This window comes from Phascolarctos cinereus, unplaced genomic scaffold (assembly GCF_003287225.1).
Source record: "Phascolarctos cinereus isolate Bilbo 61053 unplaced genomic scaffold, phaCin_HiC Scaffold_726;HRSCAF=1367, whole genome shotgun sequence".
In the NCBI taxonomy this organism is placed as follows: domain Eukaryota; kingdom Metazoa; phylum Chordata; class Mammalia; order Diprotodontia; family Phascolarctidae; genus Phascolarctos; species Phascolarctos cinereus.
In genome coordinates, this window is record NW_027556098.1 from 56,557,200 (window position 1) to 56,574,989 (window position 17,790).

At 34.7% G+C, this 17,790-nt stretch overlaps 1 protein-coding gene across 6 annotated transcripts in view; it reads right to left on the reverse strand.

The window, feature by feature from the left end:
• The window catches only part of KDM6A (lysine demethylase 6A), a 266,362-nt gene that overhangs the window by 29,533 nt on the left and 219,039 nt on the right, over positions 1-17,790 (reverse strand). For all 6 annotated transcript variants that reach the window (XM_020996047.2, XM_020996046.2, XM_020996045.2 and 3 more), the window contains 2 exons: positions 16,398-17,176; positions 5,088-5,217 (listed from right to left, as the gene is read on the reverse strand). In XM_020996047.2, coding sequence (XP_020851706.1) covers positions 5,088-5,217; positions 16,398-17,176 — 909 coding nt within the window. The remainder of the gene's footprint in view (positions 1-5,087; positions 5,218-16,397; positions 17,177-17,790) is intronic.

Below are 17,790 nucleotides of genomic sequence, written 5' to 3' on the forward strand. Positions count from 1 at the left end.
ACAGATTTTGCTTATATATGAATAATTAGATTTTAATATAACTTAATTTTCACTTTTCCCCATAACACTAAAAGATTTAATAACCTCAAATTTAAAATAATTTAAAAAAGCTAGCATTCCTCTGAGGATTTTCTTGCTACTGTCATCAATAATAATTGTATTTGGCCTCTAGAGGGCAGAAGGGATCATATCTCCAAAGCATACTTCAGCACCATTTTGTTGAAAACAGACAGGGTGGAACCAAGTGGGTGTAGTTCAGGCTGAGACCCAGGTGAACTCTCCCAAAATTCCCCTACAAACAACTTTAAAATAATGCCTCAAATCAAATCTGGGAGTGGCAGAGCCAACAGATCAGAGGCAGATATTTTTCTAGCAAAAGACAACTGAGGAGGTCCCCAGGAAAAGTCTATGATACTCAGGTGGGCACAGACTCTGAGCTTGGCAGGAGCACCAGCAATAGGCCTTTGAAACAGTTGGGACAGCAGCAGTAGTAGCAGCAGCTGCTTCGGGAGCTCTCCTCCCAGAGACAGTAAAAGGTTGGACAACTGGTCAGAAAGTGATTACAAAGACCCTTTGTAGGTACTGGGCACTGACTGGCAACTATATTACACATATGTAATTCTGGGTCCCAGTTCCAGGGTGGAGATCTGTTTTCTCCAGCTTGTGATCTGTCACAAGGGAGAAACAGCTCTGGTCACAGCTTTAGAGCCAAGAGGAGCAGAACATCAAGGGACCTGGTCCCAGTTCCAGGGCCAAGAGAACACTAGCATTTGTGGCTGCAGAGGAGCAGAGGGCCTTCCCAGGTAAAGACAGACAGAGTGCAGACAAGAGAAGCAGTGACCACACCTCTCCCAGGATAACACTACTTTGGAAGCAGTGAAAACCTGCAGAACCTTAGAACTAGCTTGGAAAATAGCAGCATGAAAAAGCCTTCAGCTTGGCACAGCCTCTCTTCACCTGCAGGTGAGTAGAGCCCAACTTTAACATAAAATCTGAAGTGAATAAGCTGGGAAATGAGCAAACAATAACATAAGAACTTGACCATAAAAAACCACTATAGTAGCAGGAATACCAAGACACAAACTCAGACGACAACAATGTGAAAACAGCTATGAACAAAACCTCCAAAAAAGCTAACTGGACCCAAAGCCAACAAAAATTCCTGGTAGAGTTAAAGAGGTAAGAATGGCAGAGGAAAAAACGGGAAAAGAGATGAAAAGCTTGCAAGAAAATTATGAAAAGAAAATTAACAGCTTGGTAAAAGAGGCACAAAAAATACTGAAGAAAAGAAGTCCTATAAAAAAGCAGAATAGGCCAAATGAAAAAAGTACAAAAAAAAAATCACTAAAGAAAAGAATTCATTTAAAAGGAGAATTGGCCAAATGGAAAGCGGTACACAAGCTCACTGAAAACTCTTAATTCTTTAAATATTAGAATTGGGAGAGTAAAAGGTAATGACCCCATGAGAAATCAAGAAACAGTAAAACAAATTCAAAATAATGAAAATAATAGAAGAAAATGTGAAACATCTCATTGGCATAATAACAGAATCCAACAATATGTTGTATACAAGAGACACACTTGAAACAGAAGGACACATACAGAGTTAAAATAAAGGGCTGGAGAAGAATTTATTATGCTCCAGCTGAAAAAAAATGGCAGAGGTGACAATCATGATATTAGACAAAGCAAAAGCAAAAATAGACCTAATTAAAGAGATAATCAGGGAAACAACATTTTGGTAAAAGAGACCACAGACAATGAAGTAGTATTATAAAATTTTTGCAGCAAGTTTATCTGATAAAGGTTTCATTTCTCAAATATACAGGGAACTGAGTTAAATTTATAAAAATACTAAGAGACATTCCTCAATTGATAGAATGGTCAAAGGATATGAACAGTTTTCAGAATAAGAAATCAAAGCTATCTATAGTCACATGAAAAAAATGTTCTGCATTATCGATTAGAGAAAAGCAAAATAAAACAACTCTAAGTTACCACCTCACAACTATCAGAAATGACAAATGCTGGGGATGAGGGAAGACAGATATATTAATGAGCCGGTAGAGTAGGGGAATAGTCCAACCATTCTAGAGAACAATTTGGAACTAGGCCCAAAGGGCTATAAAACTGTGCATACCCTTTGACCAGCAATAATACTGCTAGGCCTGTATCTCAAAGAGATCAAAGAGGAAGGAAAAGGACCTATACGTCCAAAAAAGTTCTAGCAGCTCTTTTCATAGTGGCAAAGAATTGGAAATCGAGGGGATGCTTATCAACTGGAGAATCAATAAACAAGTTGTGGCATATGACTGTGATGGAGTACTGTCCTACATGAAATGATGAGGTGGATGGTTTCAGAAAAAAAAGACAAGACCTATATGAACTGATGCAAAGGGAGAAGAACTGGGAGATTATTGCGCACAGTAACAGCAACTTCATCAACAATGATCATCAAGTGTAAAAGACTTGGCTATTTTGATCAATACAATTCCAAAAGACTCATGATGAAAAAATGCTATCCACCCACCGAGAAAGAACTGATGAACTCTAAGAGTAAACTGAAGTATAATTTTCTTGCTTTATTTATTTATGCAAGATGGATAATATGGAAATATTTTTGCATGATTTCATATATGTATAATTGATATCATTGTTTTCTTTCTCAGTGAACGTGGAAAGCATGAGAAGGAGGGAGAGAATCAGGAACTCAATTTAAAAAGATGCTAAAAATAAATAAAAGATAAATTGGGGGTGGGAGGAGCAGCAATAGCCCTATGAGATACATGGTATCTCCTCATTTTGTAGATGTAGTATTTCCCCATTTTTGTAGATGAAGAAACAGACTGAGCGAGACAAATAAAATGATTCATTCAAGGTCACACAATTATCTAAGGACTAGATCTAGGATTCAAATCCTGGTCTCTCCTGACTCCATAGGTTCACATGTAACTCACATGGGTTACATCACTCTGATGTCCTTATGGATTATTTTGTATTGTAACAGTGTATATGTGCATAGCATCTTATTAGGAAGCTATGAGGAGGCACAGTGGCTAGAGTGATGAGCCTGGAATCAGGAAGACATGAGTTTGAATTCAGCCTCAGCCATTTATTAGCTCTGTGACCTCTAGGGAAGTCACTTCTCTCTGCTTCAGCCTTCTCATCTAATAAAGGGGGATAATAATATCTTCTGTTTCCCAGAATCATTGTGAGGAAAAAAATAACACTTGAAAAGCGCTACGAAATCTTAAAGTTCAATATAAACGTTAGCTATTATTATTAGGTTGTAAGCTCCCTGAGGGGCAGGAGTCATTTCTAATTTAATTTGGGTCTTTCCCAGTCCCAAGAATGGGGCTCTGCAAAAGTAAGTACTCAATAAATGAATGTTGAGGTTAAAAAAACAAAACAAACTCTACTTTGGGGAGAAACTAAAGAATTAATGTAAGACTAATCATGCCCAACTTCCAATCCATCACATCATTTTACAACTTTCAGATCTCAAATTCTATCTTAGGTATTATATATCATCATGTATATTATTCCAATTTTGATTTTCAGTGATAATCTTATGACTATCACCATATTTTGCTTTACACTTATCAACCCTCTTCCTAAGAAATAATTCATGCTCACAAACACCTGTGAGGTAAGTACAGCAAAATATAATCACAATTCAACAAGTATTATTAAGCATCTATTATAGGCACAAAATTGAACTATACAGGTACCTGGGCAAGAAAAGAAAAAAAAAAAGATTAAACACCCAGTCCCTTCCCTTGTGAAGCTTGTTGTCTTAAGTAAGGGAATAGACATTTGAATAAGAAGGTTATTAAATTTTACCAAAAACAGAATAAAAAGTATGATATAAAACACTGGTACAGATTTCAATTAATGCAAATAATGAATCCTCTGAAGGGGCTGCATTATTTGAATTTGCACTGCACAGTTCCCATTGTTTTAGAACCAATTACCATACTTAACAAAACCATAATTTTGAACGGTGCACATTCCAATACATATAAGTACTTCAGAGCATTCATTTTCCCTACTAATCAGGATTTAGCATAGTGTAAAGAACACTGAACTTGGATTTAGATGATCAGACGTTCCAGTCCTATCTCCATCACCAACAGATTGTGAAAAATTGCATATCATTCTACTTTTCTGGGCCTAAGTTTCCACAGTATCACATGAGTTATTACTGACGGAGGTATTAGGAAAGAGGATGAGGTATAACATAAAGAAGGTGCTCTCCTTTGAGCAAAACTCTAAAAAGACAGGGAGGATTTGAATAGATGGTGGAATTTCAGGCCCTGAGAACAGGAGGAGCAAAAGCACACAAGTGTAGAGCTTAGGAGCAAGAGAACAGTAAATGTAGACAAATGACAGCAGCAAGTAGGTAGAGTGTATGTGGAGTGGAAGAACAAGACAAGGCTAGAAAGAAAGGCAGGGTGACAGCATACTGCAGGGAGCTTTGCCTGATGATAGGCTAAGGAATTATTATATGTAGTTAGGCAAGGACAGTGAGCAAATGGCCACAATTTTATCTGTTGCATCTGACTACTCAAACAATGCTATGAGGAATGAGGAAAAAGAATGGATAGAATGAAACAGGGAAAACTAAGTAAGAAAAGATTGTAACTGTCACAGATGAAGGGTAATGATAGCCTGTACTAGGATTGTGGCATTGGGAAGAAAAAGGAGGGAGGACATGGATAGGAAAGATAATCTATTCCACAGATTAAAAAAAAAAAAAGAATTCATGCTAAGTGACTAGCTTGGGGTCACACAATTAGGTAGTGGTGCTAGAAAATTAAAAACCAAATTTCATAGCTGCTGGATTATCTTTACTTTAATGCAGTTATATTTTAAAGGACAGTTGTTTTCTAATATTACTTAACAACAACATCCTCCCCCTTAACTAATAAAAGCAGTATACTGAGGTTGTCTTCAGTAGTTATTACAATGTTTTCCCAAGTCTATATAGCAATTTCCTTTAAAAACAGTATTTTGTTAACACAGTCAAACGTAAAGGTCACAAAAAAATGGATTGATTTATTTCTAATAAGTTAGTTCCTACTCACATAAATACTAGGTGTAGGTGGATTCAACTTGTCTTTTGGCAAGGGAGGATACGGTGACGGTGGTGGTTGTGGAGGTGGACATTTATCCAATAAAATGCTACTATTGGACAAGCCATTTTTGCCAAGATTCCTTAAAAATAAAAAGAATTACATGAAATCAGCTGTGCATATTTTTACTCAGAAAACAGAAAATATTCTTTAAGCTTAAATCAATCTAATTCTTAATCCATAATGCATTTATCACGTATGATGTTTAATTCCAAACAACTGAACAAAATATTTAGGTCAATTAAGTAGATAATTCCAGAGCAAATATCAATGCTAGCAAATGCCTTTATTTTGATTTGTAAAAAGAGCACTGGAGAGGTATTAATTGTGCATGACTGGACCCTGCCAATAATGCAAAAATATAATAACAGTATCTAAATTAATTTATAGATTCACTGACATACCAATCAAACTACCAAAGGGTGATTCCTTTACAGAACTAGACAATTTGATAACTAAATTCATTTAGAGGAACTAAAGATTCTAAATAAGAGAAGAAAGGGCAAAATAGTACCTAATCTATGAAACAGTAAGCATCAAAATTACTTGGTACAGGTTAAAAAAAATGGAAAGTTGATCAGTAGAACAGATTAGATAAATAAGTGGAACACAGCTGTATATTATTCAATAGATAAACCCCAAGGGTCCCAATTAAAAAAAAAATTTCCCCCGGGAAAGCTGTAAAGAAGTCTGAGAAGAAATGGTTGATACCAACATCAGAAGTGATACTATAAATAAACGCCAAACAGATGCAGGTTTAAAAAAAAAGGTTAAATCATGAAAAAATTAGAAGAACAAAGGAAAGATACTTTTCACAGCAATGAATACGGGAAGAATTCTTGACCAAACAAGGAGAGGAAGGCTCTTAGGAGATAAGACAGCTCCAAATTACAAATCAGAGAAATATAAATTGAAACAATTCTGACATTCCACCTAACATCCATGAGATAAGCCAAGATGACAAAAAAGGAAAATGACAATTGCTGGTGAGGTTGTGGGAGGACAAGTTGTTGGTATAGTTGTTTAGTTGTCCTACCATTCTGGAAAGTAATGTGAAACCATATGCCCAAATGCAGCAATATGAGTACTAGGCTATAAAGAGATCAAAGTAAGAGTGAAAGAACCAACATCTACAAAGAAATTTGTAACAATACTTTTGTGTTATAGTTGGAAGACAAGGTGGGTGTCCATCAATTGATAAATATACATTTTTCAGACACAGTCAGGGTATGAATTTATTTTGCGTGACTATCCTCATTTGTTATAATAGAAGGCTTTTGGAGAGGAGCGATAATGCCTCTTACAAAGAAAACAAAGCAAAGATAATCAATGAAGCATTAAAAAAATAGAGGAAGCCAGAAGAAAAATTTTAAAAGGACATAGAAAAATAGGGCCAAAGTGGAACTACATTGCTAAATCTGAAATAAATACATAAACAAATAAATAAGTGCACCCCCTCCAAGGTGTACATAATAAAGATTTACAGCTTCAAATGCATCTTTTTTTTCTGTAGGTAAATGTTCACATCTGTGGATATCTGTCAAGTTTACAATAATAAATAAATCAAACTAATTAATTAATTAGTTTTAGGAGCCTAGATTAAATACTTTTCCTTTTAGGAGGAAAAAACTCAAACTATCTACTGAAAAATATTATCTTATATCATAAAATAAGATGAATTATTGAAAGCATTTCTCAATTACTTTCCTCAAATGTAGAAAGAAATTCAACAACTTTGAAAATAAAGCCTTTTCTCAACAAATTTCAGAATCAAAACTTGACTGAGTTATTGGGCTATGAAATTATTATCAGGAATAATTCTTTTCCTATGTTATCAGTTTGGAACTGGGGGTGAAAGTAACACTGTTGACAATACTCCCAATTTAATTTATAGATAACAGAATACAAAGGCTATTTTCTGAAGGAAAACTTTCTGTGTGCAATGTCTTGTTCACCCAGATCTGATCAAAGTCCGTATTACTTGGTAGAAGCAGCATAATTACAGTAAAAGGAGTATAGGAGAAGAGTGACATAACTACACAACTTTTAATTCTTTGTAAACTGTGGTATCACTTTCTCTATGCTTTGTTCCCCCCAATTAGAATCTTATTTCATCCACTCATTTACAGCCACTGAATATTACCATCAGAATAATTTAAGAGTGGTATTAAAAAAAAAAGTGCCTTTGTTTCAGGGAGAGGCTTATGGTTATTAAAAAGCACTATGCAAGTTCCAAAATATCTAGGCCACTGGCCTTCCCCATTCAATTCTGGTCCTATTTCATTATTCATTTAGGTTCACACCCTATCTTTGACACTACTTTCTAGGTATGATTATGGGAAAATCACTTTTGAGTGCTCAAGGCAACTCCCTACTAAGTTATAGACAAGTTCATAATCAGAACTGTTGGGAGGAAGAGAATCATGGGAGACCCCTATATTTAAGAAATAAAAGATCTGGACTAAAAATGGCTATCTTCCCATCACAGATTTGTTATTTCTTGGTATAAGGAATTTTTAGTGAGAAAACTTCATCTACCAATGCAGACTGGCAAACTGCTCTGCAATTTATAGTGTTAAGAGAACTGCTTGAGGGTGCTGATGACTTCTGCTAGGTCAAAGAGCCAGGTTATGTCACAGATGGGATTTCAACTAAACTTTAACAGGTCTTCCTGGTTTATTCCAAAGCCTGGCTTTTCTATTTACTATGCTGCTTCTTAATCATGACATAATAATGAACATAAACTACGAATAAAAATTAAATATAACCTGAAATCATTTAAATTGAAAATAGTTAACAGAAAATAATTTTCTGTCACTTGCACCCTACAGTTATACTCACTATACCACACTTTAGATTTTTTTTAAAATCCTAAGCTGTTAAAATGTAATTTATTCTGAACTCTCACCGTGATTGAAATGTATTAATTCATGATTTCTACATGATCTAAAATACAAACAAAATATAGAATACACAATGAATTTACTTCATGATAAACAGATTTTCTCATTAATTAATTACAATTAATTCAACCTAACTACATGAAATGGCTACTCATGAAAAATTAGTTATTCTTATTTTCCTATATATGACAACATATAAATTATGTGTATATAGGAAGATTTACAGATGATTTTTCAAGAACTGGTTTAAAAGTGACTCCATTTATGGACATAACAGAAATTTTTATGTACTTTTCCCATTTTAACTTCACAAACACCCTGTGAAATATGTATTTATAGATATTGCTCACATTTTACAGATAATGAAACATAGACTTAAAGCATTTAAGTGCTTTGGCCATACAGGCATAAGTTTCAGAGACAGAATCTGAATCCAGGTTTTGTCATATTCCAAGATCTCTTTTCCACTATAAATCACTGAATCAATTAAAGATAAGAGATTGTTATTTTTAAAGTTCTAAATAAAACCCAAGTTTAAAGAATTATATTTAAGTTTTAAGTCCCACAACATTTACTGATTTTATCTTAAGTAAAAGTAAATTGCTATTTAACCAATGCTTCTCATTCACTCCATTCTAGAGGTACACAGGTTCATCTTTTAAACAAATAATGTTCGAGACATTTTCATGTCAACTCTTTAGCCACAATCATGTCTAATCTAAAGTAAAAAAGAAAAAAAAGTGAAGTGGATTACAAATAAGATAGCTAGATGGTATGGTAGAGTGCTGGACTTTCAGTCAGGAAGACCTGAGTTCAAATCCTACATCAGACACTGATTAGCTGTGTGTCTCTTGACACATAATAATAACTCTCAGTTTCAGTTTCCCTATCTATAAAGTAAGGATAGAAACTGCACGCATTTCACTGAGTTATGTGGATCAAACGTAAAATGCTCTGCAAACCTTACAGTGCTGTAAAATGTACTCATAAAACTGGCCCGTAAGTCTGTATATGACAAATATTATAAAAGAAAGCATGAAAAGAGACCTAGAATGGACTGTGAGCTGGCCTTGCATTTGTGAAATCATGAAATGTTTTCAGTGACTTCAAAGTTTTAGAGTAGCTGTAAATCCACACTGACAGAGGAAATTTCTTATCACGAGATCTCTATGTAGCTAAAACCACTAACTTGGGTTTTTTAAAATTAAAAATATTTTAAGATAAATTTGGCCTGCTGGTTACTTAGAACAGCAGAAAATAAAATCATTCACTTAAATACGATACACCACAATTTAAGATGACTAAAGAATTCTGCCAAAATCAGTTTTACATCATAAAAAACAGGAAAGATAACAATGCTCAAACAGATAACAATGGAATAGAAAATAGCTGTTAATAGTTTTAAAAAGAAAAGACATGAAGAAGGTCCATGATACATTGTAATTAAATGGTTTAGACATTTGATAAAATTATAATTTATACAGAAAGAAAAAAATCACATTTGTATCTTTTCACTGTATAGTGCTAACCACCATTAGCATTATTATGACGAACTGACAGCATCCAATTAAAGTGGCCATTCAATGTAAATAACGTAATTACATCATAACCATGAACAACTTCTTAGGTTATCAGAAAAGAGTAAACGATACATTCTTTATTACTGGCAAGTTATTAGAATATGTAGATCTGATACAAGTTAATGGTGACATTAATGAAACACATAGTGCACTTGGCTTTGGAATGCATTACTAAACTAATAACTGACTATAAATATACTTCAAAACAAACAATGAAGCTATCACTGTGAAAACTTAAGGAAATGAGAGGAAGTTCAAAAGCCCAGCTGCCTTCATTTTGCACTTCTGTTCATCCACTGCTTCTTACCACATTTCAAACAAGTACAATTTTATCTTTAAGAAAAATAACGTACAATACAACATTCTTCTATCCATTTTTACTCCATGGTCCCTACCATCTCTGGTCACCATCTATACTAGTATTTGGGTTTTTAAACAGCCAAATTCTACATACCACTCTACCCTTAAAAATAAAGGCTAGAAAGATTTTATACCATTCTCTCCCAAAACTGATTTGTATCCTATTATTTCTGTTAATTTATACTAGTTAACACTATAAAAAAAGGAAAAAAAACCACAAATAAGTATTTATGACCACTAAGTCCTTTGTTATCATAGTCTGGGAGATGGAGGAAAAATTCCTTCTTTCTCAGCCTGTACTTAAATAAAGTAAGTCCAATTAAATCACCTTGTAAGGCACAGAAAAACGGAATATGAGGGGATAACATACAGAAAAGCAGGAAATGGAGATAGGAACAAGAGGGAGGTCTTAGGAAATGATTTTTGCGTGCCAGAGGATGGGGATGGGAGTGTTAACTAAGAAAAATAAACCAAAGAGGGATATTGTATGTTTTTGGTTGTGTGTGTTTGTATGTATGTGTATGTGTGTCTGTGGCCGCAAAAACATGAGAACTTTAGGTTTAAACTCGGCTCCCTCCAAGGCTAGGTAGATTCATTATACTGTATATGACATTTTGTACATTAATGAGATGTTAATAAACATCCCTTTATCTTGGCTAAAAAAATATGTCTGTGCTTAAAATGATGAGGCAAAAATGACTAAATAATACTCTTTCCTGAAAAAGAGGCTGGAAGAGGGATTGAGGGGAGAAAATTTCCATTATAAAAGCTATAGTCCCCCCTCCCCCAAATTTCTGCTTTCAAGATTAATCACATTAATTATAGTAAGTAGTGAAATCCTGCAGCCAATGTTCTCTCTGGTTGGTAACTTTTTTTCTTTGTACCTACAGTCCATAGAAGGCTTTTAAAGCCCAAACTACAGGCTTGAGAGGTGATGCTATATTCAATATGGAGTAGAGAAGAGAGAAATTTTATAGTCTGCGAGAAAAAAGGAGAGGTGAGTGGGGGGCATGAAGGAAAGAAATAAAGGGAATATTAGATAACTCTTTTCAAAGTCAAAATAATTTACATTATTTTGTTTAAATAAAATAAGACCTCACTAATTTGCCCTAACTGAAGGAAAGGTCAATGCAAATTAGTGAACAAATTGGGTAATATATCATTTTATAAGAAAAACTTTTAATATTATAATTTGTATCTGAAAGTAATGAGAAGAAGGAAGAATACAGTTGTATATTAGGGAAAACATTTAACTGCTTTAATAAACAAATCAACAAATTAAAAGAGAATGAAAATAAAGTGTAATATAATTCTAAAAGCATTATTGTATGTAATACGCATAATGTTTATTTGTAGGCAAACTAAAGTGTTTTAAAAAGTTCTCTTTCATTTACATGAACTGATGCTGAGTGAAGTGAATAGAACAGTCAGAATGTGGTACACAGTAAGTCACATTGCGGGATGACTAACTTTGATAGACTTGGCTCTTCTCAGCAATGCAAGGATCTAAGACATCTCCAAAAGTCTCATGATGGAAAATGCTATTCACATCCAGAGAAAGAACTCAAGAGTCTGAATGCAGATGGAAGCATACTGTTTGTTCTCCTTTTCTTTTGTTGTTTTGTTTTGTTTCTTCTTTCTTGTGGTTCCTTCCATTAGTTAATGTGAAAATATGTTTAATAAAAATGCATAAGTATAGCCTATATCAGATTGCATGCCATCTTGGGGAGGGTAGGGGAGCAGTGGGAGGGAAAATTTAAAACTCATTATGGAAGTGAAGGTTGAAAACTAAAAATAAATTAATTATTCAAAACAAACTAAAAGTTATTCTCTTTCATGGTAGGGTACATTTTTCATTAGTTAGCTCCTTTTCCTTACAAAGAGTAGAAGGAAACCTTCAAAAGGCACTTTCAGATTATCCAAAAATTCTAAAAGTCTAAAAAATGAAAAGTGTAAATTAATGATCTTTTACTCATACATACCTATAAGTTTAAAAAAATTACAAGACCAAGATATAAATGCTTTTTGATTAAGTATCATTTCTAACTACCTATAACATTGCTTTCTCCAATTTAGCACACAAACCTAGGAGATGATAAAACATTTTTTTGTTTAAAATGAAGAGTTGAAGGAAAGGAGTCAACAACTTTGGTCTAAAGGAAAGCATCATGGTATATCATAATGACTAGAATCATGGTTCAGATATTAATTTATAAGGCATGTGATACTGACAAAGTCACTTAAACTTTCAGAGCCTAAGTTTCATCTGTAAATAAAGAATAATAATGCTTACATGACTTAATTCAGAGTTAGTGTAAAGAAAGCACTTTGTAAATCTTTAAAACACTTTATGAAGAATGTAATTTAAATTTGCACTAAGACTTTTGTAATACCTTCTGATTATGGGAATTACTATTATTTAAGGAAAACACTTGAGCAAAGGGATTCCAGGCATAAAAAACACATTAATGCAGTGAGTTCAAAACTTTTCTGAAAAATCCAGAGGAGAACACAAACTATTTTCTGATATATTTATAGTAAGGTGTGTTTCTCCCAGAATAAGAAAAAAAAAAGATGAATGAAAGCAGATCTCAGAAGAGAACAAATAACTTTAAACATCCAAGGCCAGAGTGGTTACATGGAAAGATATTGAAAAGGTATGGTTTCCACCACTAAACAGCTAAAATACCGGAACAGGTTAACACAACCATGAACACTGAGTCTACCAAAAACTGATGTTACCCACTGCTACAGGACAATTCTATTCTTCCCTGAATGACAGCTGTTTTAGACTTTCTCTTCTCAAACCAGGCAGTCAGCAGGCCAGTGAGCCTATCATTACTCTGTGCCACACACTGTGCTAAGCACTGGGGAAATGAAAGAAGTATTTCTCTCAAAGAATTCACATTCTAATGGGAAGACAACATGAAAACAACTAGGAAAATACAAGATATATAGAGTAAATGGAAGACAATCTGAGAGCGGAAGGCTTTAGCAAGGTAGGGGGACTGGGAAAGACTTAGGATTTGAGATGAGTCTTAAAGGAAATGAGGAAAGCTCACACGCAGAGCTGTCGAGGTGAGAGTGGGTGTAGTACAGCATCCGTGTGTGGGACAGTCAGTGATGGGAGATGGTGTTACTTTCCTTTAAAGCTACTGCCTTTCCAGTTGATTATATCCAATTTATCTTGTAAATATCTTTTACAGGTTTACTTGTTGTCTACCCCATTAGAATAGGGACTTTTATCTTCCTTTTGATCATTCTCATTCTGCTTTGCAGAATCATTCATCCAGGTCTCACCACGTATGTGTGCATAAGGCTATGGCCTGGGCCTGTTTTCCTTTTCTCTGTTGGCCATTTTCATCCCTTCATAAGGGATCAACTTTTTCTCCAGGCAAATAACTCCCAAATAACTTCCTTATCTCTTTCCTGAGGGCTTCAAAGACTTACATTTCTAATTAACTGCTTGACATCCCCACTTAAGATATATTCTGTGCATCTCATAGTCAAAGCAGAATCCATTATTTTTTCCATGAAGGGCACAGAGTCACTCAAGTTGTCATTCTGAGAGTAGTTCTCAGCTCTGCCCTCACCCATTTCCAATTACTTGGCAAGTCTGGTTAATAGATTAATCACTCCCTTTCTCTCTACTCACATAAAAACCACCTCTTTCCAGATGCTCAAAACCTTTCACCAGACTCCTAATTGTTTTTGCTTCATTAAAACTGCTATTTCTAAAATGCCCATCTGACCAAGTCCCACTACTGCTCAAGAAGTTGCTGTGGCTCTGCATTGTCTCTACAATAAAATGTAAGTCTATAATATGGCTCTACCCTATCTTTCTAGATTGACCACACATTAGAATGTTGCACAGCTACCTTCAACACTCAGAATATCCTACTTCCTCACCTCTGCTCCTAGGACCCTTAGCAACTTCATAGTTGAGCTCAATTCTCTTTTCCTTCAAGCCTCCCATGGAAAAGTTTTCTATCATTAATGCCCCTCCCACCTTGTCCTCACTGTATTTATTGTGTATCTTTCTTGTAGTTACTTACCTGTAAACACATTTTATCGTCCCTTTCCTAATCCAAGAACCAGAGATCCTTAAGGATGGTAATGGTTTCATTTGTGTATCTGTATTTCTAGCACCTACAACAACGTCAGGAGCACAGTAAGCACCTCAAAAATGCCTGCTTATTCTGATTGATTTATTTTGTTTGTCTGGTATTTCCAAGTCTATGAAATCAAGGAATTAATATTATCTCTAAAATCTTGTTTAGAATTAAAATTTTATTTTCATGATCCAGGAAAATGTTCAACATTGAAGATATCTTATTTTTTACATCTTGCCTATCTCCAAAAAAGATTTGAGGTGGCTAATATTTATAAGATAGAAAATTTAATTATAAGTACAGTATAAACTAAAGGATTTAGAAATTGAAATTTAATTTAAGCTACCAGATGAGACATAAATGAATATGAATTTTAAAAACAAAAACTTTAGAATATAAAAAAATATGCTGCTAAAGTAATTGTGCTAACATCCTAAAAACAAATTTAGTCATAAAATATAGCCTGTGAGATAAAGAGATTTACTGCTAGAAGAGTTAAATGTGGAGATTAAAACCTAAAAATAGAATGGAAGACTATGCTTCACAATTCACTGAGATAAACATTTATATAAACCTCTTAAGAATGAGAAAGAAGACCATTTTAATGCATTGGGAAAACATAACTAACCAGATCTATATCCCGAGATTGTTATATAGTTAAGTAGTCCACACATGAATTTCTTTGGGAGCAATGACATAGAGTCCTTCATTTCCCTAGTTCAATGGTACTGAGCCATATAATTCTACAGATGCTTTTTAGCAATGTCTTCCACTTCCATTTTCCAGGATTGGAGTAGCAGTGAAATCATCTCCTATTTCAACAGCAGTAGTGTCAGAAGCATTTAGGCAGTAAAAGAAGAGGTACTGGGGTACAGAGGGGGTAGAATAGAGAACAAGCTGGACAGACACTACAGTCAGTACTAAATGATGACCTAGCAACCAACTGAAGAGGAAAAAAAGTCATATATGACATTTAGCCATTTTTTTTGTGTGTGTGACTGATAATGTTGAATTTGAAATTAGGAAGAACTGACTCCTGCCTCAGACACTTACTAGCCATGTGAAGCTACACAAGTTACTTAACCTTTTTTAGCCTCAATTCCCTCATTTACAAAATACAGATAATAATAGCATCTACCTCCTCCCAGGTTCTTGTAAGAATCAAATAGTATATATAAATAAGATTTTATTTTTCTATGTTAACACTTGAAAAGATTTGACTTAAAGTGATCATGATATATCTCAAAACTGAAATTCCGTGCACTAAAAATCATCATTCCTATAGCTAATTCTCAACATCATAAACAACTACCAGTCAAATTCAATCTAAGTGCTCACATAATACAGTGTGTCTGCCATTTCCCAGTTCCTTATGAATAACTGGGGTGAGAAATAATATATAAGGGAAACAGAAAATTAGAAAGAATTCCATTTCTTCTGAACCCTTCTCTTCCTTTTCTATGCCATTTCTAAATCAATAAACAATGTGTATGTGTATTTTTCCTCTAAATACTACAGGAATACAAAAATAGTTTAACCTGTTTTTTTGGGGAGGAAAGAGGAGTTGAGGAAGAAACCTACCAATTTCTCTCTTATATTTTCGTATCCACCTATATTTTGATAGCAGAAGACAGAGACTACTCTAAACACCAGCTGGCAATTAAATGTCTCAAATCCTGACAATTCTGCCCTTTCCTCTTAAATCATCATTCCAAGGTCTAATCTAGTGTGAAGCTGCTGTGTGACCTTAAGTAAATTGCAATTAATTGGTCTTTAGTTATTTCATTTCAAAGATAAAAGTGACTGAGGTAGGAGAAATATAAGGTTCCTTTTGTAGCTTTAAGTTATGCAACTCTTAGAAAAACATTAAAGTAGTAACAGAATTCTAGGATCTTGGATAATCTTTTGCCCAATGAAAATTTTGCACTTTTTATTCTAACTAAATGGGAAAGCAAGTGACAAGAGATGTGAGGCTTCTCTGGCAAAGCCATCACCACTAGAAAGAAACAAGAATAAACTAAAATGACATCAGATTTTGTAGCTTATAAAAATCTTACCTTAGAAAACAAACAAACAAAAACCAACAGAACAGAAACACAGTTCCTGGGTACAAAAACAGTAACTGTCAAGCTATTGCATTAATTAACTGATTTCTCATTTCTTTTAATTTTGCATACTTGCCATGTCCTAATTAGTTCATCTTTATGTTTATGTGACAAACCAGGCTTTATGAAAGATCAAGAAAACATTTAACTTAGGCCAACAGCAAATAATTTTCAATTTCTTATAAATTTTTCCCAGACTAACCTGCATGCTTTTAGAACTTCTGCTGAGCTGGGATATATGGACACAGACATTGATGGTATGATTTGAGGGGTAGGTTTGTGGCTAATTAGAGGCAGGTCTGTTTTCATGGGGCTCTGAGAGTCCTCCAATCCCTCTCCATTAACTGCATGTAGTCCACTATGAGGGCTGTTAAGGCTGGTAACACTGTTTGTGGTAGTCTGTTCGGTAGATTTTGGAGAAGGTGTTGCTGTCGAAATGGCTGAGGATGGTGAAGAGGCAACAGAATTCTCAGTCTTTGTATGAACAGCTGGGTGAATGTTATTGACTTTGTCACAGGTTCCAGTACCCACATTGTTATTGGCTTTTCCCATCAACAAGGCAGAGAGCTGAGGATTGTCTGAACTAAGTAAACCTGGTGACTTAGAATCTCCATGGCTAGGGCTGGGAGCAGCATCTGCCGTCACCTGATGGACATGATTAGGAAGTCCCTCTACACCGGCAGTGCTGTTAAGTGTCTCTCCAGAATGCCTGCTTGTTTCAGGCACTATTGATGTGTTTCCTGAAGGCTTGCTCTCTTTGGTTAAGGTAATGCCTTGTTGTCCACCTGAGGTAGCAGTGTGAGAGGAGAGGTGATTGAGAGCAGCCCCCTGTGTTACTGAATTGCTAGGCATGGTAGGGTGTCCATTCTGATTTTGAATACCAGTGCCAGCTGCCTGGAGATGCTGGGAAGGCCCAGTGGAAGAGAGAGGTCGTTCACCATTAGGACCTGCCAAATGTGAACTCTGACCTTTGTGAAGCCCCTAAAAAGAAAGAAAAAAGTTTGAGACCAATTTTAAGGGGAAAAAAAATCAGATATAATATGTACTGTTAAAAATTAAGACTGCTTTTTAGTTTTTCTTTTAAATATCAAAATCCCTAAAAATAAATACATGAAGGCTGATCACAAATATTCCAAATCCTCCAGGTACCAAAGAAACTGCTCCTCACAGTAAAAGTTTTAAATGAGAAAATACTAACATACTGTACCTTGTAGAATGCTCAGAAGTATTTGGACCATTACTTATAGAAGATAATAAATATTTAAGCATTAGTAAATCACTATAATAATTATAAATTTTGACACAAGTGTACATAAAATGACCCAAAAAAATCAATAATCATTCAATTCATACTGTACTTTTAAAAGTCTCTTATGAACATTGTACTTTGTTCTTCACAACAACCCTGTGAAGTGGGAGACTTTAAGTATTATCCCCATTTTGCAGACAAGGAAACTGAGACTCTTCGATATGAAGTGACTTGTCCAAGTAACTTGTTATTAAATGGTGGAGTTCAAACTTAAATGTAGGTCTTTTGAGTAGTTCTGTCTACTTTTCACCATACCATGCTGCTGAATTAACACTGATTCAATGAC